Source organism: Scylla paramamosain, chromosome 45, assembly GCF_035594125.1.
Source record: "Scylla paramamosain isolate STU-SP2022 chromosome 45, ASM3559412v1, whole genome shotgun sequence".
Taxonomy (NCBI): domain Eukaryota; kingdom Metazoa; phylum Arthropoda; class Malacostraca; order Decapoda; family Portunidae; genus Scylla; species Scylla paramamosain.
This window is the reverse complement of record NC_087195.1, coordinates 5,133,612-5,160,000: the sequence shown is the minus strand read 5'-3', so window position 1 is coordinate 5,160,000 and position 26,389 is coordinate 5,133,612. Positions and strand designations below refer to the sequence as shown.

At 40.5% G+C, this 26,389-nt stretch overlaps 3 protein-coding genes and 1 long non-coding RNA gene across 15 annotated transcripts in view; 1 reads left to right on the top strand and 3 right to left on the bottom strand.

Moving 5' to 3' along the window:
• The window catches only part of LOC135094210 (Na(+)/citrate cotransporter-like), a 21,848-nt gene extending 21,359 nt beyond the window's left edge, over positions 1–489 (bottom strand). The window contains 1 exon segment of the mRNA XM_063994079.1: positions 274–489. Coding sequence (XP_063850149.1) covers positions 274–290 — 17 coding nt within the window. The 5' untranslated portion in view covers positions 291–489.
• LOC135094209 (zinc finger protein 423-like) overlaps positions 1–16,548 on the top strand; it is a 38,150-nt gene extending 21,602 nt beyond the window's left edge. For 2 of the 9 annotated variants that reach the window (XM_063994075.1, XM_063994074.1), the window contains exons 2-9: positions 8,348–8,450; positions 9,202–9,416; positions 10,663–10,772; positions 11,039–11,169; positions 11,457–11,642; positions 12,336–12,449; positions 13,587–14,130; positions 14,962–16,548. In XM_063994075.1, coding sequence (XP_063850145.1) covers positions 8,359–8,450; positions 9,202–9,416; positions 10,663–10,772; positions 11,039–11,169; positions 11,457–11,642; positions 12,336–12,449; positions 13,587–14,130; positions 14,962–15,063 — 1,494 coding nt within the window. In that variant the 5' untranslated portion in view covers positions 8,348–8,358 and the 3' untranslated portion in view covers positions 15,064–16,548. Of the gene's footprint in view, positions 1–3,973; positions 4,110–6,393; positions 6,413–8,347; positions 8,451–9,201; positions 9,417–10,662; positions 10,773–11,038; positions 11,170–11,456; positions 11,643–12,335; positions 12,450–13,586; positions 14,131–14,961 lie in introns of those variants that run through there. The other 7 variants (XM_063994077.1, XM_063994078.1, XM_063994072.1 and 4 more) reach the window with 6 other exon arrangements.
• Positions 14,126–18,428, bottom strand: LOC135094214 (uncharacterized). The gene is made up of 2 exons (XR_010263659.1): positions 17,527–18,428; positions 14,126–14,670 (listed from the first exon to the last, which is right to left on the bottom strand). It is a non-coding gene; the product is annotated as an uncharacterized LOC135094214 (long non-coding RNA).
• A 686-nt stretch (positions 18,429–19,114) lies between these two features.
• Positions 19,115–26,385, bottom strand: LOC135094212 (large ribosomal subunit protein eL32-like). Of its 4 annotated transcripts, none has more exons than XM_063994081.1 (6): positions 26,323–26,385; positions 24,916–26,231; positions 24,013–24,110; positions 23,436–23,548; positions 20,561–20,714; positions 19,115–19,365 (listed from the first exon to the last, which is right to left on the bottom strand). In XM_063994081.1, the coding sequence occupies exons 3-6, from the start codon at positions 24,103–24,105 to the stop codon at positions 19,207–19,209; spliced, it is 519 nt and encodes a 172-aa protein (XP_063850151.1). In that variant the 5' UTR covers positions 24,106–24,110; positions 24,916–26,231; positions 26,323–26,385; the 3' UTR covers positions 19,115–19,206. The 4 variants fall into 4 exon arrangements, with proteins under 4 accessions (XP_063850151.1, XP_063850152.1, XP_063850153.1 ...); XM_063994082.1 differs by lacking the exon at positions 26,323–26,385 and having other exon boundaries at positions 24,916–25,139; positions 25,813–26,259; XM_063994083.1 differs by lacking the exons at positions 23,436–23,548; positions 26,323–26,385 and adding an exon at positions 21,190–21,270 and having other exon boundaries at positions 20,561–20,713; positions 24,916–26,259.
• Between the last annotated feature and the right edge of the window lie 4 nt (positions 26,386–26,389).

Below are 26,389 nucleotides of genomic sequence, written 5' to 3'. Positions count from 1 at the left end.
ATCAAGGGAACTTCAGAAAAAATCAGCAAACTTTACAAAAGTCCCCTTCAGAAAAGTAAGAATACTTCAGAAAAACCAGGAATTTCAGGCAACACTGGTCTCCTTCACAACTTATGATAGTACTCCAGAAAAATCAGCAATCTTAAGAAAATTCAGGGATCTTCAGAAGGTCAGGACTCTCTTTCAGAATTCATGATATCTCTGAAACACACACACACACACAAACAAACAAACAAACAACAACAAACAAACAAAAACATTAAAAAAACTCACCTTGTTCCATCCATCATCGTAAAATTAAAAAATAAAATAAATAAAAAACGAAAAGAAATATATTACTTCCAAATCGCCAGTAAAAATAAAACCACAAAAAAAAATTAAGTAAAAAAAAAAGAGAGAAACAAACAAGTAAATGGATTGAACTTGTCCCAACGCAGGCTCACTCACAGCCCACACACGCACTCGACTGTCCAAACACAAACCTGCGTCCCTGCAAGGCGTGCTGTCTGTTTTAAGGTGCTCAGATAAGAGACGGATGAGAGATAGTCAAGAATTTTTAGCTGTTTTTTTTTTTTTTCCAGTTTATCTCACTCGTGTCAAGATAAACCCCTTACTACTACTACTACTACTACTACTACTACTACTACTACTACTACTACTACTACTACTACTACTGCTACTACTACTACAACTACTACTACGATTGTTTTGGTCATGATTTACGTAGCTTTGTGCATGTGTGTGTGTGTGTATGTGTGTGTGTGTGTGTTGTGTAGTAGTAGTAGTAGTAGTAGTAGTAGTAGTAGTAATTGTAGTGTTTATTACTTGTTTGTGTGTTTTGTTGACAGCTGGAATGGAGGAGAAAGCGATATAGTTACAAAGACAATGGAAGGCAGAATAACGAAAGGCATGAGAGAGAATTGAGTAAGAGATGCTTGAACAAGACAAAATAACAATATGAAATAAAACAACGCAAGAAAAATAAATAAAAGATCCTGGAATTATGAATATATAGAAGAGACTGGAAAAAAGTAACAGAGACAACAAGTTAAGGAAATGCTTGATACACACACACACACACACACACACTCACACACACACACACACACACATACATACATACATAAACACTTCCAAACAAGCAAACGCAGGCCAGAGGTGATTAGACAATTAGTGATTAATAACACCTGTGGGGAGTGCTTCGCTTGTTAAGGGTGTTGCAGTACTAGTAGTAGTAGTAGTAGTAGTAGTAGTAGTAGTAGTAGTAGTAGTAGTAGTAGTAGAAGTAGTAGTAGTTTGGTGTTGTAGTTGTTATTGTTGTAATTGTTGGTGTTGTTCGTGTTGCTGTTGGTAGTAGTAGTAGTAGTAGTAGCAGCAGCAGTAGTAGTAGTAGTAGTAGTAGTAGTAGTAGTAGTAGCTTCTTTCCTCTTTCCTTCCTTCCTTCATTCATTCATTCATTCATTCATTCATTCATTCATTCATTCATTCCATCTTTTCTTCCCCAACAGAGAGAGAGAGAGAGAGAGAGATGAGAGAGAGAGAGAGAGAGAGAGAGAGAGAGAGAGAGAGAGAGATTCCAGTTAATGCTAATAAAATATCCACTCAGTTTATGGGAACAACAAAAAACACAGTAGGAAAATGTTGCGTCCTTTATACTTCTTTGTTTATTTATTTATTTATTTATTCCTGATTTATAAAAAGTTGTTCCGTATTTAGACTCTCTCTCTCTCTCTCTCTCTCTCTCTCTCTCTCTCTCTCTCTCTCTCTCTCTCTCTCTCTCTCTCTCTCTCTCTCTCTCTCTCTCTCTCTCTCTTATCAGAGGTGTAAACAGAGGAATCATAAAAGAATTATGATACATATTCCAATTAAAGACCTCTATCAGCCTCTTAGGTCACGTCTCTCTAAGGGACTGTAAATTTAAAAGCTTCATATCTCGTTTCACCAGGATTGTCCCTCATCCCCTGCATCCTTTCAGTCATTCTCCCCTGTGCTGACTCTAACAGACCTGCATCCTTCCTGTAACATGGGGACCACAGAACTCTACAGCATTATAATTTATACTTTTATAGCTGAAGTGGTTTGGACATGTCAGGAGTGACGAGGGGTATGTGGGGAGGAGGATGCTGGACATGGGCTCTACCTGGAAGAGAGGGAGACCAAAGAGAAGGTTTATGGTTGCTGTGAAGGGAGACATGCAAGTGGTGGGCGTGACAGGAAAGCGCAAAAGATCGAGCCACCTTGGAGAAGTTATCTGCTGTAGTAAACCCTAAATGGGAGCAGCCGAAAGAAGAAGAAGAAGCTGAGGTCTGACCCGTGGTCAGATATAACTGGTATTACTTATAACACTCCTAAAAATTAATCCTAATGGACGATTTGCTTTATTTTGTCCCCTTCTGCATTGTTTTCCCTGACGGAACTCACACTATCCATAATTCCTAAATCTTACAAGTCTCGTTCTTTATTGTCAACCTGCTGTGTGGGTTTCTTCTCCCTTCGTTGAGTATTTTGCATTTGTTAATATTAAACCACATCTGTCATCTGTCTGTCCATGCGTTCATCCTGTCCAAGGCTGTCTGCAAGGCGACGGCATCAGAATGAGACCTAATTATCCTTTTTATCCCCTTGCCGTCCGCAAAATTACTGGCATCACTACCAATTACACTATTTAGATCTTTGATGCACGTATACTAAAGACAGTAATGGCCCCAAAACTCACCCTTGTGTCACCCCACTAATTATTTAACCCCACTCGGATTTAGAACTATTACTTCTTACTCACTACTACTACTACTACTACTACTACTACTACTACTACTACTACTACTACTACTACTACTACTTCTACTACTACTACTACTACTACTACTACTACTACTACTACTACTACTACTACTACATAGGGTGTAACACGAGTTTCTGCAGATATTGATGGAATTGAGAGTACAGGTTAGTCAAAGTGATAAGTGTTGTATGCACATGAGGATTTTGAGGCGTTGTTTAGCTGTGGTATCAAATGCAGGTGTGGCCGCTGGCTGGGTGACACATTGACAACGGCTGGGCCAGGTGGGTATCCGTGGCGAGACATTCAATTCCATAAATTTCGGCGCATTGCGGTATCCTGTAACGAGACAAGTGGTATTAAACGACAAGTGGTTTACCCATAAATATTCCGCAATTATGCTGTAATTGACGATAAATTAAATAAGAGGTTAGGGGGTAGCAGCCTTCCTGGCCCTGGAATGGAGAGTTGAGGAGCCAGCAAGGGAGAGAGGCTAGAAGCAGGTCAGCTGATTGCCAGCCGGTCACATGCAGTTTCACGTCGAACAGTGACAGCGAATAGGCTTAGATTGTATTACAGGATTCTGAGAGAGAGAGAGAGAGAGAGAGAGAGAGAGAGAGAGAGAGATTACCGCACCGATGAATGTGAAGTGTGTGGATTGTGGTGTTCCTCCGCCATGACTTAATTTTTCAGTGCTCCTAAACAACGTCTCGAAATGCACATGTGAATATAACATTTACCACTTAAAATTATCTGTACTTTCACCTCTAGCAATATCCGCAGAAACTCATGTTACACCCTCTATGTTAAGGACTATTAATAATGGTCCTAGCACTGGCCCCTGTAGCACCCCGCTAATTACTTGTTCCAACTCGGATTTAGTCACTACTACTACTACTACTACTACTACTGCTGCTACTTTTACTACTACTACTACTACTACTGCTACTACTACTAATGCTAGCTATAACAAACCGCCTAACATCTGAGTTCGGTTGTTAATTACTTAACGAGGTAAATAACTCAATTTTGTGATCACTTTTTTATTTATTTTTTTCTCCTTTCTATCTTTATGCTTTTATGATTCCTGTTTTATACCTTAGATAAGAGAGAGAGAGAGAGAGAGAGAGAGAGAGAGAGAGAGAGAGAGAGAGAGAGAGTAGAAATATGAAAACAAACAAGAAAGAGAGAGAGAGAGAGAGAGAGAGAGAGAGAGGTAGAGGGCGCTCCATTCGACTCCCCTTCCACACCCTTATTTTACGAACACCTTCAATTTCTCTCCCTCCTCTCCCTCCACGCCGCCTCTCCCTCTCTCCCAAGCTTTGCAGAGGTAAGAGTAATTAATCGCACACCTGTCTTAACCTTCCAAAAACACGCAAACCTTTTCAATCAAGAGAAATAAGAGTGAGTAAATGATTGTGTCTGATTGATTCTTTGCGGTGGGTGGAAAAGTGGAAGGTTTTATTGTTTTTTGGGAGTTCGTTACTTGTTTATGTGTTTCTCGATGATTTCCCAATGTTTTGAGGGACTTTTGCAAGGTTAGGTTAGGTTAAGGTAATGTGGGTTAGGTTAGGTTAGCTTGATATGTTTATGTGTTGCGGGTCGTCGTGTTTTCGTTAGGATTTGTTTAGTTTTGGGTTATTTCTTGTATACATCTTTTTTCTGTGTTTTTTCTGTGTTTTGTGGTTTTTGTCAGGTTTAGTTAAGTTAAGGTTAGGTTAGGAAGTAAGGGTGGGATCAATTTTGTCTCATTGTTTTTTTTTATTTTAGTTTTCGTGAGGTAAGGTTAAAGGTGCTTTTCAGTGACTTGTTGTGGTTTTGCAAGGTTAGGTTAGATTAGGACAACAAGATTCACACGTTCTTTATTTGTTTGTTTGTTTGTTTTTTGGTGGGTATTGGTTTAAGAAGGTGTAGTTTGGTCAGGTTTTTCTTTGTGTGTGTGTGTGTGTGTGTGTGTGTGTGTTTGCAATATTAGGTTAGGTTAGTAGGAGATTCATATATGTTTGTTTCTTTAGGTTTTTAGGTTAGTTTTGGAAGAAGTTGTAAAGTCAGGTTAGTTTTGTTTCATTAGATTATGTCAGTCTTTTTGGTGGTAGGCTAACTTAATATCCTTTGGCTTGTAGTGTGTTAGGTTAGGTTAAATTAAAGTTAGGTTAGGTTAGGTTAAGTTTAGATTAGATCAAATTTAGGTTATGTTGGGTTAAGTTTAGATTAAGTTTAAGTTAGGTAAAGTTTAGGTTAGGTTAGATTAGTAGGTCAGGTTTGGTTAGGTTAGGAAAGATTAGATTATGGCTCTTGTGTATCTATTTATCTACTTACCTATGTTTCTCTGCTTATGTCTTTATATCTCAGCCTACCACACTGAGTCACTAACCACCATGTTATATTCTCGCAGCTTAGCAAGTCACACTAATTGGTGTGTAAGACTGAATACAAGGTGTCACACAGGCCTGCAGGTCACACCACCCAGCTTACAAATCTAATAAAAAACAAATCAAAGTAACTGGTTTTTTACCAAATTGTTCTCACTTAATTGTAATATTATGGAATTGAATCAAGCCCTTAATGTTTCGTGTTTTTATTTGTCACGTTTGTCTTTAAAGCCACAAGTGCCCCTTACCTCAGTTTGCCTCAGGTTTACAGTAAGTCACTCTCATGCAAGTCAGTAAATATTGTGTGTCAGTCATGCCTGCACACACATGAACTGTCATGCACATCAGACATGACATGCATGACTCTCTGTCTCAGTAATACAAGTGATGAACTGCCCAGCAAATTAAAATAACAAAAGTACAACAATTTCTCAACCCTGCAAACCAAAATAAGCAAGCAGTAGTCTGAACCACAACAAACACTTCAGAACCTTATTCAGTCCATCTTGCAAATCCATGAGATGAACAAATACCCAGAGAGGCCGCCACTGGAGACTGAAGCTGCCAGAACTCAACATAAACAAAAATCTTAGACCTAGCTGTAATATCCATCAGTTTCCAGCGCTGTTTTCCTCCCCTTGGCTTTGGTATCTACTGTTTTCCATCAATACACTGCTCATCTCTTCTAACACACCCCAAACTAGTTAATTTTTCTTTCCTAGATCTTATTTGTAAACAGTGACTTTGGGCAAAAGGTACAAGCAGGTAGTGTGTGTTAGTGTTTTGTCAGCAGACTGGTGGATTGGGAGAGGTAGAGTAAAGGAATTCAACACTATTAAATGTGTTAACCTGATAGATGCCTGAGTGATGGAAATGCAAGTTGTGTGTGTGTGTGTAGTGATTTATCTATTTTATATATATTTTTTTGTTTTATTTATTTGTATTTTATTTTCTACCTGTGGATTGACACTTTTCTATGATGTCAAAGTAGTTCACTATTATTTTTTTCACTTAACTTTTTTTTTTTCCATGTATTTCCACACCACATTTGTTTCCCCAGCATCACCTTATGCAGACCCAACAGATACAAGCAGGCAGATGTTTGAACCCTCTATCACTCAACTCGGAGATAAAAACACTACAAGAAAGAAGAAAGGAATTAAAACTCTATATATTTCCCCAGTATTTACATCAGTGGGTCCCAAAGTAATGTTATATAACAGACCTGCACCTCACCTGCCTTGTGTTGGGGTTACAATGTGTATGTGTGTGTGTTTTGTCATGGTTTTATTTCATTGTTTTATTTATTGTATACCCTTTATGTTATTATTTTATTTATTCATCTAGTTATTATTATTATTTATTTATTTATTTTTTTCCTATAGGTGCAGTGGTTAGGTTTTTATGGGCCTTTACTTCCTTGCATGCTGTGTGTGTGTGGGGGGGGGGGGGCAGCTTACTCAGTTGCTGTAGGGGCAGAAGCATAGTGACAAGGCCTAGTGTTGTTGTGGCTAGTACTGATGACACTTAAAGAGCATGTGAGGTTGTAGACAGTTAGTTATTAATGAAGATGGAAGACAGTCAGTGATTAATGAAAGGAGAGGTATTTGGTGCATGAAGGGGGTGATAAAGTGTGTTTGCTTGCTGGCACCTCGTCTGCCATAGCTGTTGTATGCTGGTATTATGTATTTCATATTTTTTTTTTCTTTTTTTTTTTTTTTTTTTTTTTTTCTTTTCTTTTTTTTTTTTTTAGATGACTTCAGTTTACTTGTTCATTTATTTGTTTTTTTATTCTCAGTTTTACCTGTTTGTTTTTGTTTTTCTTTAACGGGATTTGACGAAAGGCAACGAAAAAATGGAAAGAAAAAAAGAAAGAAAAGGTCTATGTAGATGCTTGTCTCTGTGTGTGTGTGTGTGTGTGTGTGTGTGTGTGTGTGTGTGTGTGTGTGTTGTTTTTATTGGTCTGCTGAAAGAAAGGGATTAGAAAGGAAAGGAGGAGGAGGAGGAGGAGCAGGACTATACACAAAGACAGTGAAGCAAGTGATAATAATAATGAAGAGGTGAGAGGAAGAGAATATAGAAAAGAAACACACACACACACACACACACACACACACACACACACACACACACACACACACACACACACACACACACACACACACACACACACACACACAGACAGACACACACCCACACATGCACAGATAAAAAGATACCTGTTAACAATGATAGTGAAGATAGGACCTTACCTGGAGTGTTGTGATGATTACCTGTGTCTCCAACACCAGATTATCTTGCCTGGTTGAGCAATCCCTCCTGTGTATGTATGTATGTGTGCGTGTTCCTCTTGGTATTCATCTCTTATCGTTCATTCACTGTTATATCTCCTATTTTAATTTTCCTTCTATTTTTTCATCCTCTCTCCCACCTCCTCACATTATCCTTTCAAATAACATCATTCATATTTTATTTTTTTTTATTTTTTCTTTTTTCCTTCATACAAAATAGTGACATTTTTTTCTCTCAGCCTCCCTGCCACACCCCTTACCTGCCTCTCCCTCTCTGTAGCTGCTCCTTCCCTCTCCCTTTGCTGTCCCTGTGCCTCTCGTTGTCTGTAGTGGTGGTACAGACGCACACACACAGTCTCACTAGGTCTAGTATGGCTGTTGATGGCTATTCCTTCCTTTGTGTTCCTTGGTATTCCCTCCTCTGCTTCTTGCCTGTCCTCTTCCTCCTCCTCTTCCTTCTGCCACTCCTCCTCCTCCTCCTCCTCCTCCTTTGCCTCTTATTCTATTTATTTTTATCATTTTTCTTGTATTTATTTTTTTTCTTTATTTGTTTTATTTTAGTTTTATTATTATTATTATGTGTGTGTGTGTGTGTGTGTGTGTGTGTGTGTTCAGAACATTTCCCTCTCATTTTATTCATTTTTTTAAATATTTCACTGTGTATTTTATTTATTTGTTTGTTTTATTTTATTTTACATATTTGTTCTGTATGTGTGTGTGCATGTTTAAAAAATTACCTCATTTTATTTATTTATTTTATCATTATTTAATTTTCTTACATGTGTGTGTGTGTGTGTGTGTGTGTGTGTGTGTGTGTGTGTGTGTGTGTGTGTGTGTGTGTGTGTGTGTATTAAGACAATTTACCTCTCCCTCTCACTGTCTCTCTCTCTCTCTCCACCCCCCAGCAGGAATCAGCATGGCCATGGCGGAGGTGTCAGCAGAGAGCCACAAGTGTGTGTTCTGCAGTCAACTCTTCCCTTCAAAGGCAGAGCTGCAAACACATTTCAGGTAATGGCTGTGTCTGTCTGTCTGTGTGTCTGTCTTTAACCCTTTGTCTGCCACCTGGTCCACCTTTCCCTCATTACCTTTACTTGTTCAGCAGCCACATGCAATCATTAAACCAAGTATAAACTGCAAAATATATTCTTTTTAATTATCTTCTTTCTTGTAGATGCTTATAAAGATTTCACGCATTGCTTGTGGTGCTGCTAATTGTATTGTATCCCAGTGAAAGGGTTAAGAGAAACATAACAGGGGTGACAAGCAAAATTCTCAGTATCAGTAATCAGGTCAAGTTTCAAAATTCTCAGTATCAGTAATCAGGTCAAGTTTAAGAGGGGATCGGTAAGTTATTTAAGCGATACATGGCGCATAACAAGGGTGACAAACAAAATCTTCAGGGTCAGTAATCAGGGGAGAACAAGATTAAGAGTTGATTTGATGGAGGTCTTGAAGTGATACAGAAATAATGGGTTCAAGCTTTGTACAGTTAGGTTCAGTAAAAAGATAGGAAGGAATTGGTTCTCAAATAGTGGAGGATGAATGGAATGGAGTCAATAATCAGGTTGTTAGTGCTGAGTCATTAGGGAGCTTTAAAAGGTTAGACACTTTCAGGGATGGTGATGATGCACGTAGAAATAGGCAATCATAGTTATTTCACCACCTTGCCCTCCTCCTCCCATTCCTTCCCTCTCCCATCCCCTTCCCTCCCACAACATGATTACAACAATATCTTTTCCACCTTCACCACCAACTCCAGGAGACACGCCAATGGGGACATCGACATCAAGGGGCGGCCCAGGGTGCGGCACAAGGCAGAGGACGACCTGGACGTGGGGGAGGAGTGCCGAGGTGGTGGTGGTGGTGGTGGTGGTGGTGCGTCTGGGAAGGGGAGCCTGACTGAAACAGGAGGGGCACCAGGAACCACAGGAACCACTACTGGGGCAAAAAATAATGCAGTGTGTGATGTTTGTGGTGAGTCAGCTGTTTGGTGGTGTGTGTGTGTGTGTGTTTTTCTCTCTCTGTTGCTTTTATGATGCTCCCAGAAATATCTTAGGAAATAGTGAAGCGAAGGATTATGTTGTGTGTAATGTTTGGTGTGTCTATTGATGTGTGTCTCTCTCTCTCTCTCTCTCTCTCTCTCTCTCTCTCTCTCTCTCTCTCTCTCTCTCTCTCTCTCTCTCTCTCTCTCTTGATGGAGACAGTAGAGCGAAGAATGATGTGTCATGTTTCTCTCTCTCTCTCTCTTTATGGATACAGTAGAGCGAAGAATGATGTGTTGTGTTTGTTTTCTCTCTCTCTCTCTCTCTCTCTCTCTCTCTCTCTCTCTCTCTCTCTCTCTCTCTCTCTCTCTCTCTCTCTCCTATAATGATAAAGGTCTCTCTCTCTCTTTCCTATAATGATAAAGGTTAATCTTAAAAGTTATGTTTATTATTTACCATTTATCGTGTTTTTTTTTTGTTTATTAAAGGCTGTCAGAGAGAGAGAGAGAGAGAGAGAGAGAGAGAGAGAGAGAGAGAGATTAATACTTTTAAGGTTACTAATCAAAACAAACATACAAACTAACATATTTGTGCAAACATCATCACTTGATATTATTATCATTATCTTTACTATCTTAACTCTCATCCCTACTATCTTAACTCTCTCTATGTCTCTCTCTCTCTCTCTCTCTCTCTCTCTCTCTCTCTCTCTCTCTCTCTCTCTCTCTCTCTCTCTCTCTCTCTCTCTCTCTCTCTCTCTCTCTCTCTCTCTCTCTCTCTCTCTTGATCTGAGGCTATTTTAGATAACAAAGAAAAGAAAGAAAGAAAAGGAAAAATGCATTAATTAATTAATTCATTCATTCACTTCCTTGCTCATCACAGTAACACACACACACACACACACACACACACACACACACACACACACACACACACACACACACACACACAGTTAGACACTTTATTGACCACAAACCTTAAGAAATACAAAAAAAATAAAATAAATAACAGGTACCATGAAAAGAAAAAAAGAAAATAAATTAGTGCAAATAAAAAGTAAAGAACAACACTAAAAAAATAAACTGAAAAGAAAAGTAAAGAAAGAAGATAAAAAATAGATAAAACAAGAACCCAAATATAATCAAGGTACACACACACACACACACACACACACACACACACACACACACACACACACACACACACACACACACACACTCAACTCCATTTCTTTACAGGAGAGGTTTTTCGCACGGTTTCCTTGGCAATCTCCCACAAGTTTCGGAAGCACCCGAACTCTCTTCTGAAGTATTACTGTCCCCACTGCGGCATGATGTTCCCGATTAAGGTAAGGTGCGTGCTAGGTTAGGTTAGTTATGTAAAGAGACTACACTCTTTATATATCAACTTTATCTCAGCTTATGATGGATTAGGTTATTTTATGTTAGGTTAAATTATAAGGATGAAATTTATACGTGAAATTTGTCAGCTTAGGTTAGGTTAAGTTAGGTTAAGTAAAAAGAAAGAGCATTTTACACATCACATTTTTTAGCTATGGATAGGCTTGGTAGATTCCCGACAGGTGTGACAGGTGACAGGTATGGTCTGTTGCAGGTGAACCGGGACAAGCACTTGGCCAGCCACCCCGCCGCGGCCCCCCAGCAGGTGTTCCCATGCCGTCCCTGTGGTGTTACTTTCTACACTCAACGTGCCAAGAAGTTCCACATGGACTCTGCACATAAGGGGTGAGGCGTTAAAGACACCCACCCAAACACACTTAAACACAAAAACACTAAAAAACACCCTTAAACATTACAACAAAAAATTAAAACACCCCAAACATCTTTAAACACACCCAAACACACTTAAACACCACAAAAACACAAAAAAACACCCTTAAACATTACAAAAAACCCAAAAACTCTCCAAACGCCAAAAAAACACCCTTAAAAAGACCCAAAACACCTTTAAACACACCTAAACATGCTTCAACATTACCTGACCCCCTACCAACCCCCTTTCCTCCACCCAGGGCAATACGCATGGTGAACCCAGTGAGAACCCCAGCCCCCAGCATGAAGATAGTGGTGAACAACGCAGGGGAGGCCCACAGTGTGTACTATTGTCACCTGTGTGGCTGTGAATACCAAGTGAAGTACAACCTGCAGAAGCACCTTGCCACCAAACACAGCGAAAGTGAGAGGGACGCCCTTCCCACGTGAGTACTGAGGGTGTCGGTGGTGGTAGGCAATCGTAGGGGTGTTTTGAGATTTGTAGGGGCCTGTAGAGGGTGTTTTGAGATTTGTAGAGGCCTGTAGAGGGTGTTTTGAGATTTGTAGAGGCCTGTAGAGGGTGTTTTGGGACTTGTAGGGGCCTGTAGAGGGTGTTTTGGGACTTGTAGGGGCCTGTAGAGGGTGTTTTGAGATTTGTAGAGGCCTGTAGAGGGTGTTTTGGGACTTCTAGGGGCCTGTAGAGGATGTTTTGAGATTTGTAGAGGCCTGTAGAGGGTGTTTTGAGATTTGTAGGGTTCTGTAGAGGGTGTTTTGAGGTTTGTATGGGCCTGTAGAGGGTGTTTTGGGGCTTGTAGGGATCTGTAATGGGTGTTTTAAGGTTTGTATGGGCCTGTAGAGGGTGTTTTAGGGCTTGTAGGGGCCTGTAGAGGCTGTTTGGGGCTTGTAGGGGCCTGTAGATGGTGTTTGGGGCTTGTAGGGACCTGTAGAATGTGTTTTGGGGCCTGTAGAGAGTATTTTGGGGCTTGTAGAGGTTGGTGTTAATGAAAAGGAACTAAAGGAAATATAAATAGTAAATGAATAGACTTACTGGGAATAATAACAATAATTTTGCCATCTCAGCTGTTTACCTATCCATACTCATCTCTGCCCTCTACACTCACTCACACCCCCACAAACAGAGAGCTGGTGCAGTGTAACCTATGCAGCGCTGTCTTCTACACCAAGAGGGCTTATGAGGCGCACAGCCACCACCACAGGGAGGGAGACCTCTTTGCCACCAATGAGCAGATGAGGTAAGGCTGTGGTTTGATGTGGTTGGAGCAGGACAGAGAATGAAAGATGTTTGATGCAATGGATTAGGTGTGTGTGGTGGAAGAGCAAATGTGGTGTGGCATGGTAGGGTATGTTTGGTGTGGTAGAAGTAGGTCAGGTGTGTGGTGTGGTAGAGGGGCATGAGAGGGTAGGTGTGGTTTGGTAGTACAGGTGTGTGGTGTGGTGTGTTAAATCAGGTGGTAGTAGTAGTAGTTGTTGTTGTTGTTGTTGTTGTTATAGTGATAGTAGTGTTGGCAGTAAGAGGTGAGATGAGAAGGAAGAAAAAAAAAGACCAGAATTTATGTGTGTTTTCATAATCATTTTTCCTTTATTGTACTGAACATTTTCATAACACTTCCTAATCTCTATTATTAAACTTTTATCTTTATGAGTACTTTATTATTTTGTTGTTATCAGTATTACTTTTTATTATTTTGTGTTATCAGTATTACTTTTTGAGGGGAAGTTACTGACCCACTTCTCTAAAACTCAACTTGTAATTACCTAAAATGTAATAAGAAACTAAATAAAATGTTCTGATTCTTGTAAGGTCAGGAATCTACTGTATTGTGTTAAACTTTTTATTAATTTGTATCTTGTGTCACCATTTCTGTTCACAGCATGTCATTGGCTTCACCCACACACCTTCACAGTAGATTCCTGTTATCTCTCCCTACTCCACAGACCCACAACAGACCAATCCCCTCACAGGCCCTTAAATGTAAATCTTTCAACTTCACAGCCCACAGCCCTTTACAAGACACCCTTCACTTCACAGCTCACACCCTTTAACCCCTTCTCAGCCCATCAAAGGTAGGGATCTCTCGCCTCCACAAACTCTCAAATACATCTCACTCACTGTCTCTCCTGTAGCAATCTTCCTCTCACCACAGTCCATGCACCCACATTATGCCCCCACAGTGTTAGGTATTTACAGACCCAGTCATTCACTAGTCACAGTAAATAGTCTTTCTCTTTCAGCATCACTACATCACTTTCTGCCTCAACTTTCTCATCATTAAGTCTGTTACTGTCACTACCATCAAGTCTTCTTCCTACTCTCATTTTTTATTTTTTTTATTTTAGTTTTATTGAGCAGTTATTTTTCTTCCTAATAGATACATCACACCTCTCCTTCTCTACAGGCAGCAAGTGGTACAGAGGATAGACCAAGATTTTGACCAGCGCAGGGTCCCCACAGCAGTTGAACGCTACCTCTCAGCCTCCGCCGTCAGTTCAAACCGCTCAGCAACTTGGCGGAGGATTCAGGCAGCCAGGAGAGCCCACACCGGCCACCCGAACACCCACCCAGTACCCAAAGAGGACAAGGACGAGGAGAAGGGGCAAGGTGACTCAGATGAGGACAAGGATGGGAAGGTAATTTTATCAGAGAGAGCATCAGAGGGCAGATTCACACAAGAATACCTGTGCTGGGAGGCTGAGGGGCCAGAGACGAAGAAGAGGATGATGGACGACTCGGAGGAAGATGATGGGGAGATGAGAAGTCTGGGAACGGTTAATCCAGACTCCATTCTCGCCACTCAAGTGTCAAGGATGGAAGGGAATGAGACAGAAGAGGAGGAGGAGGAGGAGGATAGTTGGAGTCCTACAGTGGAAGGGAAGGCTGGTAGAGTCAAAGGAGAAAGAGAATTAAGAGTATGGGTGAGTATTTTTTATTTATCATTTTGTTTTCCTGTAGTTCTGTTCTTATCTTTCCTCCTTTCAGTCATTTTCTTTCATCACTTCATGTCTTATTTTCTCCTCTTCAGTTGCCTTCTGGTATTTCTTTCCCTTTCTCCTCTTCCTCATACACTTACTCTACATATGTATGGATGCATGTATGTATGCCATTCTTTGTATTATCTATTTGTTGCATCCTCATAATCCTTTTTTTTTTGCTTAACCTCCTCACTTCTTCCTTGTATTTTCTTTTCTTCAGTTCCTTTCTTCAATTTCTTCTTTCTTTCCCTCCTCTTCCTCATCCTCATGTGTTCCTTGTATTTCCTCTTCCCTTTAGTTCTCATCTTTATTCTTTTTCTTCCTTCCTTTTAATCTTACAATCCTCCCCCCCCCAATGCCTTCTTCTTCCAGTTATCTCAATCTCTTCACCTTTCCTCTGGCCTTCACTATATCAGTTCCGGTTCACTATTGCCACACTCACCCGATCACCAGGTGCATTGGAGTGGTAGGAACGGCAGCCACCTGAGGGTGTAGGGGAGATACCGATGATATGCTGGGGATAAATGATGATGATGGCGTTGTGTTATCAGAAGCTTTGTCATTATGTGGAGAGGGTGATGTGACCTATAAACAAAATTCTCTCTCTCTCTCTCTCTCTCTCTCTCTCTCTCTCTCTCTCTCTCTCTCTCTCTCTGCCCACGGACCCACAGTATGTCCCCCACACAGTATGTTTACAAACCCACAGTCACACACCACAGCCCCTCACAATATCTGCTTCACTCACTTGCACTAATTCTTGCTTTGTGTCTTCAGAGCACCTCATCAGACCAGAAGAGGAGGAGGAGGAAGACTGGTCATTCCAAAGAAGACACAAGAGAGGAAGACAAGATGGAGGAAATAACAACACAGCATTAAATTTTTCCTCGCGTCTTTTTTTTCCCCTTTCATCTTATGCAGTCGGCGCCATGTGACGTTGTTGCGGCAAGTCGTGTGTCGCCAACAAATGTGTCTATTATTCTGCCGCTGTATCTGCCAAAGAAATGATGCCTGGTAAAACTAAAGTGTCACTTTAATTATGCTTGCTTGGAGAAACATGTGTTCTCTCATCAAGTTCCTCTGTCCTCACCCCCTCCACAGCTGAGCAGATTTTCCATCATGCCTGAGAGGTGCACAAATGAGGTTAATTGTGAGTAATGAGTGCCGAAAATTGGAGCTCAGTGCTAATGAGACGTGACAGCAAACAAAAATAAGTCCAGTTACAATACACCCCCAAGTTTTTAAGTGTCCCACAGTGGTCAGTGAAGGGTTCATGCATCAAGTAGTAGTGAATGAGTTTAACCTTGGACACTACATCACACAGTGGGCAAGGCATCTCAGGAAAGGAGTTTTTGGATCTCATAAGATACTAAATGAAGGAACATCCCACCATTACAAGACAGTTACAGGAAGAATACCTCCAAAGCTTCTCCAGGGTGTCAGCATCTGTGGCAGGGTACCTCACACTCCACAGAAGCCTCAGACACTTCCTCTCACTGTACACCCACCTCCAGAGATTATACAGGCTAGAAGTCACAAAAACTGTACACCCACCTCCAGAGATTATACAGGCTAGAAGTCACAAAATCTATCAATTTCATTTGTTTCTTTCCTCCAAATACTTATAAAGACTTCATACAAAGGTTATGATGCTGAGAATCGCTGTGTTTTGCAGTGAAAGTGTTACAAACCAAGCAGTGTATTGTAGCTGGACTTATGTTAGTTTGCTGTCATATTCCCTTAGTAATACACCTTAATTTCTATCACTCAGTCACTCACTATATCACACCCTCACTTGTGCACTTCTCAGATATCAAGAGAAAGCTATACGTAGAAATTTGTGTGTGTAACTTGGTCATGGTAAGAGCGGAGGCACTAAAAATTCTCCCAGCAAGCACAATAAAAACCTGACTTGCCACCAATCAAGACACAGGGAGGAGTCTGGTGTTGCCATACTGTGATTCTTTCCCTTGCTACTTTCTCATGGCAGACAGTGACAATAATAGACATGCAGACTGATGACATGACTTGCTGCAATCATGTCAAGTGGCGCTTCCTATACACTCATTTTGTCTCCTATTCCCTCTTTCATTTCCACTCTCCCTCTTCTAAAAACATCTTTGTCTGTCTCTTATATCCAAAAGCCATTCCAGTAATCCTTTCCATTACCTTTAACAGCACAATTATTCCAGTATCTATTCACACCATTTTTTTTTTGTATATACATTTCACCATTCACACCACCACATACCACCTGCCTTCCTGTGCTGGTTGCATCAATAAAGCTACACATTTATATTGCCTACTGTATGTAACTGAGATAAGGAATGTATGTGAACTTATGAAATATATAGACTACTTAAAGAGGTGTGTTTTGTGTTCTGTCCTCTCTCTCTCTCTCTCTCTCTCTCTCTCTCTCTCTCTACAGTGTCCTCTCCCCTTCCTTTCAGCTCACAAACAGGAGACTTTGAAAACTGTCACTACATGGAACACTGGCCTGAAAAGAGCCCATGATCACCTTGGCTTACCTAAAGTCGTGCAGGAAGCTCCTCATCAAAGCATCACCACACAAACCCTCACATAAAAAATTCAAGATGTGAAAAGATAATAATGATTGTATTTTCATGAAAACTAAGCCATATTTTTTCAATGCCTTTAAACACAGCACAGTTTTCTTTCGCATTCAAATAAAGTCAGGCCAAAATTAATTCTGCTGGTCCTATGAAATCTTTTAACTTATATTAAGGTCTTGTAAATGTACTTATTCTCAATATGTCTGTCTGTTTTGTAGAATTCTGTCATATTCGAGATGAGTACGTTTCTAATAAAAATAAGTTGAAAGTTTATTGAAGCATGCAGGATTTGTTTTAGGCTATTTTATAATTTAAGAGCATGAAAAAAGTGTTACAAATGTTGCTTGGTTTTCAATAAAATACAACTGGTTATCTCTGACATTTGCCACAAAGTTTATTGATGACATTAGCTGTGTGGTGAGTCTGACCTGTGGCTTCCAGCATGAATGTGGTGAAGTCAAGGTGAGTGGTGGGTTTCTCAGGCCAGTTCTCCCCCACTAACCTTTTCTCTCTCTAGTCTCCTCACATATTCTCTTCCTTTCATCTCATTTATCCCTCTCTCCCTTTCATTCCTCCTCTTTCTTTCCTTCACTCTTCCTATCATATCCTTCTCTTCATTCCTCACATTTCTTCTTTCTAGTGGTTCCTCCCCTTCCCCTCCGCATCCTTATAACTTTCCCATCTTTTCTTCCTTTCCATATATTCCCTCCCTCTCCACACATCCTCTTCCTTTCACTCCTCCCAATGAATACAGGTTAAGTGGACTTACTTCACAGCAGATGGGTGCCTTGATGTCTTCAGTTCCCTCATCCTTTGTCCACTCTTCCTTTTATCTAATTCATTTATATCCATCATTCCTCTGCTTGTGTTCCTTTATCATCCACATCTCTTCATTCCTCTGTGCCCAAAGACTGCCATGAGGACCTCCAGGCAGGCTGCTCCTCTTCCTCGGGTTGTCGGGGAGAGGAGGAGCAGTACAAGGTGACACAGGTGCTGCAATATGAACTACAGATTAATTTCAGGTCTAAACATTATGTACTTAGGAATACAGGTGCTGTGGACTAAATGGTTGATGGATTTGGTGTTTAAAAGTGGTATTATATTAGATAATAGCTAATAAAGATTGAATGGTAGATTAATTTTGGTCTGAAATTGGTACGTCTTGGGTGACTATGAATGCAAGACTCTCTCCCTCTCTGAACTAATAAAACAGTAACATAAACATTAAAATAAATTAATAAATAAGTACCTATGTATCTGACATCATATATTTTTGATCTCTGAACTAATTTCAAGATGATAACAATTTAAAAGTAAAGGGAAAAATATAAAAACTTCAAAATAAATCTGTCCATATACCAGGCTAGCACTCACACACAGGGAGGCCCAGACATGGCACCATACACACACACACATACACACACACACACACACATTTCACACTCTCAGCCCTGCCAGCCCGTGGTGGAAAAAGTCTTGTGCACCACCCAAAAAAAAATAGATAAATAAAAGAAATAAAAATAAATAAATAAATAAAATAAATAAATACAAATAAATACCAGGAAATCATACAAGGAACAAAACATATTATCAATACAAAACAAAGATTAAATGAAACATATCCCTCTCTGTCATACAAGGCTTGTCTGTCTCCCTCTCTCACACACACACGTTTACCTCACTGCTTCCACAACACAAAGGTGACCTGATCAAACACAGAAGCAGGTGACATCAAGAGTCCTGGCCAGGTAGATCACCTCAGCTCATCTCCAACCTGTTCACTGGCAGACCCTCTTGCTTGGGTGAGACAGGGTGGATGTCCTGGTGCCCTTCAGCCAGACAGCTGGCCCCAAGAGGGTGTTGTATGTGTGTACTTCTCTCCCCCCACCCCCCACACACCTCATAAATATACATAGTTACTTTTCATAAATTCACACACACACTAACTTCCTCCTCCTCTTCTTTCTCTCATACACATTCAAATATAAACAACAGACATACAAGCACAAATACACTTTTCATAAATGATATACATTTACCTTTCATAAGCACACACACACTTACTCCCTCTCTTTCTCAAACAATTTCAGAAATAAAGACACCTCTCTCTCTCTCAAATACAAATAGACAGTCTCTCTCTCACACAAACACACACACACACTTACTCCCTCTTTCACATACAAATTCAGAAATAAAGACACCTCTCTCTTTCAAATACAAATAGACAGTCACACACACACACACACTCCCTCTCTCTTTCACATACAAATTCAGAAATAAAGACACCTCTCTCTCTCTCAAACACACACACACACACACACACACACACACACCAATAGAGAAGTCAAACAACAACAGTAGCTCTCCCAAAACACATTCACTTTATTTCTCACAAAATGGCTGCTACAAAGTTTTTTTTTTGTCCCTCATCCACAAGCATCCGCACGGTCTAGGTGGATTCCTCCGTCCTGAGGCGTGCAGAACCGTTTGTGAGGCGGATGGACAGCTGGTTGGCGAGCTCCACGATCTCTTTGCGCTTGCGAGGCAACACACCGTGAGCGATCTCCCCGCAGAAGGTTCTATTTTGCATCATCAGCACCTCCAGCTCCTGTATGTGTGTGTGTGTGTGTGTGTGTGTGTGTGTGTGTGTGTGTGTGTGTGTGTGTGTGTGTGTGTGTGTGTGTGTGTGTGTGTGTGTGTGTGTGTGTGTGTGTGTAAGGGGAGAGAGAAAACACACCAATCAACACACACTCCCACACAAGCAAGGAGCACGTTTTACAATACATGCTCAGTGTTTTGGTGATGAGTTTTCGACACGCCCGCCACTGCAGGCCTCCGCACTCTAGCCTATAAAGTTTGTCATCATGGTAAGACTTCAAGATGCTAAGACACATTTGCCTTTATGCACAAAGATTCTTAAGTAGGATTCTGACTGGCACTAGTTATGCTTAGTTTTATAGTTAAATTTCCCAACTGTGCTTAATGAGCCAAAGAGTTGAGCAAGATCTGGGACGTGGTGAAGGATGGCGTGATGCACCAACACCAGAAATTAAAGTTGATTACACAGACCAACTACAGTTTAAAGATAAGGCCAACTTAACCCTTTAACTGGTATTTAGTACATCTTTACTTGATAACTAATTCCCTTGAGATATATTTTGTTTAACAGCCACCTCCTATCTCTAAACTGGGTAGAAATTCCAAAATCTCATCTTTTTCATCCCATACCTCATAGATGCTTGTAAAAATTTCATGCATTAATTCTGGTGCTGGTAACTGTCTTGTGCCACAGTGAGTTAAGAAGAACCCTTAAGTGCAATTCTCAGAACCTTGGTGCATTCAAGGTCTTGGTGCAGGTCTTCACTCTGGCATAAATCTTACACCAATGCCTAAATCTTTCTTTTCATCCATAATTTTAGAATGGCTTGCTTATGTTAGTTTGTGTATAATTACTGTATAAACTAAAGGCCTCGCTATGCTACAGAATTAAGGATCTGTGCAATACATTACAACACAAGAACAGAAATACAAACAGGACAATTTAAATTAACCCTCGTTTTAATCCATATCAATTCTACAGGCTTATATTAAAGTTTATGTACAATTACTCAATAAACTAAATGCCTTAATATACCATTTAATTAAGAATCTGTGCAATACATTACAACACAAGAATAAAAAGTACCAACAGGATAATTTCAGAATACACTTATACTAGGACTGACCTGATTAGAAGAGTTAACCTAACCTAACTTCACTTTAGCACCCCACTCCCCCCCCCCAGCAGGAGCAGCATCACTTACCCGCACGTTGTGAATGAGAACCTTCCTGAAGCCGTTGGGTAGCATATGTTTGGTCTTGGTGGCCGACCCATAGCCGACATTGGGCATGAGGTACTGCCCCTTGAACCTCCGCCTCACCCTGTTGTCGATGCCTTTGGGCTTCCTCCAGTTGGGCTGTGAGAGGAGACTGGGTTAGACTGCTGTAGGAGGAAGAGGAAGAGGAAGAGGAAGAGGAGGAAGAGGTGTAGAGGAGGAAAAGAAAGAGGTTAAGTAAGAAGAATAAGAGCAAAAGATAAAGAGGATGAGAATGGGTGAAGGAGGAAGAAAAGAGGAAGAGAGGTGTAGAGGAGGAAATGAGAGAGGTTAAGAGAGAAAGGATAAGAGGAAAAGAAAGAGGATGAGAATGAGTGAAGGAAGAGGTGAAGAAGAGAAGGAAGAACTCATAGAAGTAATATAGATAAAGAAAAGAAATGGGGATATTACTGAAAAGTTTATCTATATTAGGTTAGACTAGGGAAGAGGAAGAAGAGCAAAGAGGAGGAAGCTCAAGAGATGTAGAGAAGGAAAAGAGGAAAAGATTAGGAAGAGAAAGAGTGAAGGAGGAAATAAAATTATTAACAAGCTCGCTCTCTCTCTCTCTCAAGACTCACCCTTATCTTAACATAGCGGTCACTTTGATGGCGGATGAACTTCTTAATCCGTTTCTTGACAATCTTGGGTTTCTTGAGGGGCTGGATCGCCATAGTGCCTGTGGAGAGAAGGGAGACATGTATGGAATAAAGATGGAAGGTAAGGGTGGAACTCTGCTGTGGATTTTTGCTGTGGTGTTCCTCAGGTTAGCAGTGAGTGCCATCTTGTATTGTTCTCATGTCTCTTACACTCCAAAGATGGCTAACAAGAAATATATTCACTTGATGACAAAATTACCTTAACTTAAAGGTTCTGTGTGTACTTCTCTCCCCCCCACCCCCCCACACACACACACACACACACACACACACACACACACACACACACACACACACACCTCATAAATGTACATAGTTACTTTTCATAAATTAACACACACACACTAACTTCCTCCTCCTCTTCTTTCTCTCATACACATTCAAATATAAACAACAGACATACAAGCACAAATACACTTTTCATAAATGATATACATTTACCTTTCATAAGCACACACACACTTACTCCCTCTCTTTCTCAAACAATTTCAGAAATAAAGACACCTCTCTCTCTCTCAAATACAAATAGACAGTCTCTCTCTCACACAAACACACACACACACTTACTCCCTCTTTCACATACATATTCAGAAATAAAGACACCTCTCTCTTTCAAATACAAATAGACAGTCACACACACACACACACACTCCCTCTCTCTTTCACATACAAATTCAGAAATAAAGACACCTCTCTCTCTCTCAAACACACACACACACACACACACACACCAATAGAGAAGTCAAACAACAACAGTAGCTCTCCCAAAACACATTCACTTTATTTCTCACAAAACGGCTGCTACAAAGTTTTTTTTTGTCCCTCATCCACAAGCATCCGCATGGTCTAGGTGGATTCCTCCGTCCTGAGGCGTGCAGAACCGTTTGTGAGGCGGATGGACACCTGGTTGGCGCGCTCCACGATCTCCTTGCGCTTGCGAGACGACACACCGTGAGCGATCTCCCCGCAGAAGGTTCTATTTTGCATCATCAGCACCTCCAGCTCCTGTATGTGTGTGTGTGTGTGTGTGTAAGGGGAGAGAGAAAACACACCAATCAACACACACTCCCACACAAGCAAGGAGCACGTTTTACAATACATGCTCAGTGTGTTGGTGATGAGTTTTCGACACGCCCGCCACTGCAGGCCTCCGCACTCTAGCCTATAAAGTTTGTCATCATGGTAAGACTTCAAGATGCTAAAATACATTTGCCTTTATGCACAAAGATTCTTAAGTAGGATTCTGACTGGCACTAGTTATGCTTAGTTTTATAGTTAAATTTCCCAACTGTGCTTAATGAGCCGAAGAGTTGAGCAAGATCTGGGACGTGGTGAAGGATGGCGTGATGCACCAACACCAGAAATTAAAGTTGATTACACAGACCAACTACAGTTTAAAGATAAGGCCAACTTAACCCTTTAACTGGTATTTAGTACATCTTTACTTGATAACTAATTCCCTTGAGATATATTTTGTTTAACAGCCACCTCCTATCTCTAAACTGGGTAGAAATTCCAAAATCTCATCTTTTTCGTCCCATACCTCATAGATGCTTGTAAAAATTTCATGCATTAATTCTGGTGCTGGTAACTGTCTTGTGCCACAGTGAGTTAAGAAGAACCCTTAAGTGCAATTCTCAGAACCTTGGTGCATTCAAGGTCTTGGTGCAGGTCTTCACTCTGGCATAAAACTTACACCAATGCCTAAATCTTTCTTTTCATCCATAATTTTAGAATGGCTTGCTTATGTTAGTTTGTGTATAATTACTGTATAAACTAAAGGCCTCGCTATGCTACAGAATTAAGGATCTGTGCAATACATTACAACACAAGAGCAGAAATACAAACAGGACAATTTAAATTAACCCTCATTTTAATCCATATCAATTCTAGAGGCTTATATTAAAGTTTATGTACAATTACTCAATAAACTAAACGCCTTAATATACCATTTAATTAAGAATCTGTGCAATACATTACAACACAAGAATAAAAAATACTAACAGGATAATTTCAGAATACACTTATACTAGGACTGACCCGATTAGAAGAGTTAACCTAACCTAACCTAACTTCACTTTAGCACCCCACTCCCCCCCCCCCCCCCGGCAGGAGCAGCATCACTTACCCGCACGTTGTGAATGAGAACCTTCCTGAAGCCGTTGGGCAGCATATGTTTGGTCTTGGTGGCCGACCCGTAGCCAACATTGGGCATAAGGTACTGTCCCTTGAACCTCCACCTCACCCTGTTGTCAATGCCTTTGGGCTTCCTCCAGTTGGGCTGTGAGGGGAGACTGGGTTAGACTGCTGTAGGAGGAAGAGGAAGAGGAGGAAGAGGTGTAGAGGAGGAAAAGAAAGAGGTTAAGTAAGAAGAATAAGAGCAAAAGATAAAGAGGATGAGAATGGGTGAAGGAGGAAGAAAAGAGGAAGAGAGGTGTAGAGGAGGAAATGAGAGAGGTTAAGAGAGAAAGGATAAGAGGAAAAGAAAGAGGATGAGAATGGATGAAGGAAGAGGTGAAGAAGATAAGGAAGAAATGATAGAAGTAATATAGATAAAGAAAAGAAATGGGGATATTACTGAAAAGTTTATCTATATTAGGTTAGACTAGGGAAGAGGAAGAAGAGCAAAGAGGAGGAAGCTCAAAAGATGTAGAGAAAGAAAAGAGGAAAAGATTAGGAAGTGAAAGAGTGAAGGAGGAAGTAAAATTATTAACAAGCTCGCTCTCTCTCTCTCTCAAGACTCACCCTTTTCTTAACATAGCGGTCACTTTGATGGCGGATGAACTTCTTAATCCGTTTCTTGACAATCTTGGGTTTCTTGAGGGGCCGGATCGCCATAGTGCCTGTGGAGAGAAGGGAGACATGTATGGAATAAAGATGGAAGGTAAGGGTGGAACTCTGCTGTGGATTTTTGCTGTGGTGTTCCTCAGGTTAGCAGTGAGTGCCATCTTGTATTGTTCTCATGTCTCTTACACTCCAAAGATGGCTAACAAGAAATATATTCACTTGATGACAAAATTACCTTAACTTAAATAAATTCTGTGAGTAGTATATATTTAGGCACAAAAAATTATAAATGTACTTATTCTCAATATGTCTGTCTGTCTGTTTTGTAGAATTCTGTCATATTTGAGATGAGTACGTTTCTAATAAAAATAAGTTGAAAGTTCATTGAAGCATGCAGGATTTGTTTTAGGCTATTTTATAATTTAAGAGCATGAAAAAAGTGTTACAAATGTTGCTTGGGTTTCAATAAAATACAAGAGGTTATCTCTGACATTTGCCACAAAGTTTATTGATGACATTAGCTGTGTGGTGAGTCTGACCTGTGGCTTCCAGCATGAATGTGGTGAAGTCAAGGTGAGTGGTGGGTTTCTCAGGCCAGTTCTCCCCCCCTAACCTTCTCTCTCTCTAGTCTCCTCACATATTCTCTTCCCTTCATCTCATTCATCCCTTTCTCCCTTTCACTCCTCCTCTTTCTTTCCCTCACTCTTCCTATCATATCCTTCTCTTCATTCCTCACATTTCTTCTTTCTAGTGGTTCCTCCCCTTCCTCTCTGCATCCTTGTAACTTTCCCATCTTTTCTCCCTCTCCACACATCCGCTTCCTTTCACTCCTCCCAATGAATACAGGTTAAGTGGACTTACTTCACAGCAGATGGGTGCCTTGATGTCTTCAGTTCCCTCATCCTTTGTCCACTCTTCCTTTTATCTAATTCATTTATATCCATCATTCCTCTGCTTGTGTTCCTTTATCATCCACATCTCTTCATTCCTCTGTGCCCAAAGACTGCCATGAGGACCTACAGGCAGGCTGCTCCTCTTCCTCGGGTTGTCGGGGAGAGGAGGAGCAGTACAAGGTGACACAGGTGCTGCAATATGAACTACAGATTAATTTCAGGTCTAAACGTTATGTACTTAGGAATACAGGTGCTGTGGACTAAATGGTTGATGGATTTGGTGTTTAAAAGTGGTAATATATTAGATAATAGCTAATAAAGATTGAATGGTAGATTAATTTTGGTCTGAAATTGGTACGTCTTGGGTGACCATGAATGCAAGACTCTCTCCCTCTCTGAACTAATAAAACAGTAACATAAACATTAAAATAAATTAATAAATAAGTACCTATGTATCTGACATCATATATTTTTGATCTCTGAACTAATTTCAAGATGATAACAATTTAAAAGTAAAGGGAAAAATATAAAAACTTCAAAATAAATCTGTCCATATACCAGGCTAGCACTCACACACAGGGAGGCCCAGACATGGCACCATACACACACACACATTTCACACTCTCAGCCCTGCCAGCCCGTGGTGGAAAAAGTCTTGTGCACCACCCAAAAAAAAAATAGATAAATAAGAGAAATAAAAATAAATAAATAAATAAAATAAATAAATACAAATAAATACCAGGAAATCATACAAGGAACAAAACATATTATCAATACAAAACAAAGATTAAATGAAACATATCCTTCTCTGTCATACAAGGTTTGTCTGTCTCCCTCTCTCTCACACACACACACACACGCTTACCTCACTGCTTCCACAACACAAAGGTGACCTGATCAAACACAGAAGCAGGTGACACCAAGAGTCCTGGCCAGGTAGATCACCTCAGCTCATCTCCAACCTGTTCACCAGCAGACCCTCTTGCTTGGGTGAGACAGGGTGGATGTCCTGGTGCCCTTCACCCAAACAGCCGGCCCCAAGAGGTTGTATGTGTGTACTTCTCTCCCCCCACCCCCTCCACACACACACACCTCATAAATGTACATAGTTACTTTTCATAAAGTAACACACACTAACTTCCTCCTCCTCTTCTTCCTCTCACACACATTCAAATATAAACAACAGACATACAAGCACAAATACACTTTTTATAAATATACATTTACCTTTCATAAGCACACACACTCCCTCTCTTTCACAAACAATTTCAGAAATAAAGACACCTCTCTCTTTCAAATACAAATAGACAGTCACACACACACACACACACTTACTCCCTCTCTCTTTCACATACAAATTCAGAAATAAAGACACCTCTCTCTCTCTCTCAAACACACACACACACACACACACACACACACACATACACACACACACCAGC

What these genes read in the sequence shown, in the direction of transcription:
- LOC135094212 (XM_063994081.1), bottom strand. Translation starts at nt 24,105, where the DNA reads ATGGCGATCCGGCCCCTCAAGAAACCCAAGATTGTCAAGAAACGGATT. An exon ending in ACCGCTATGTTAAGAAAAGG is followed by an intron (nt 23,549 to 24,012) that starts GTGAGTCTTGAG and finishes CTCCCCTCACAG; the next exon opens with CCCAACTGGAGGAAGCCCAA. An exon ending in TTCTCATTCACAACGTGCGG is followed by an intron (nt 19,366 to 20,560) that starts GTAAGTGATGCT and finishes ACACACATACAG; the next exon opens with GAGCTGGAGGTGCTGATGAT.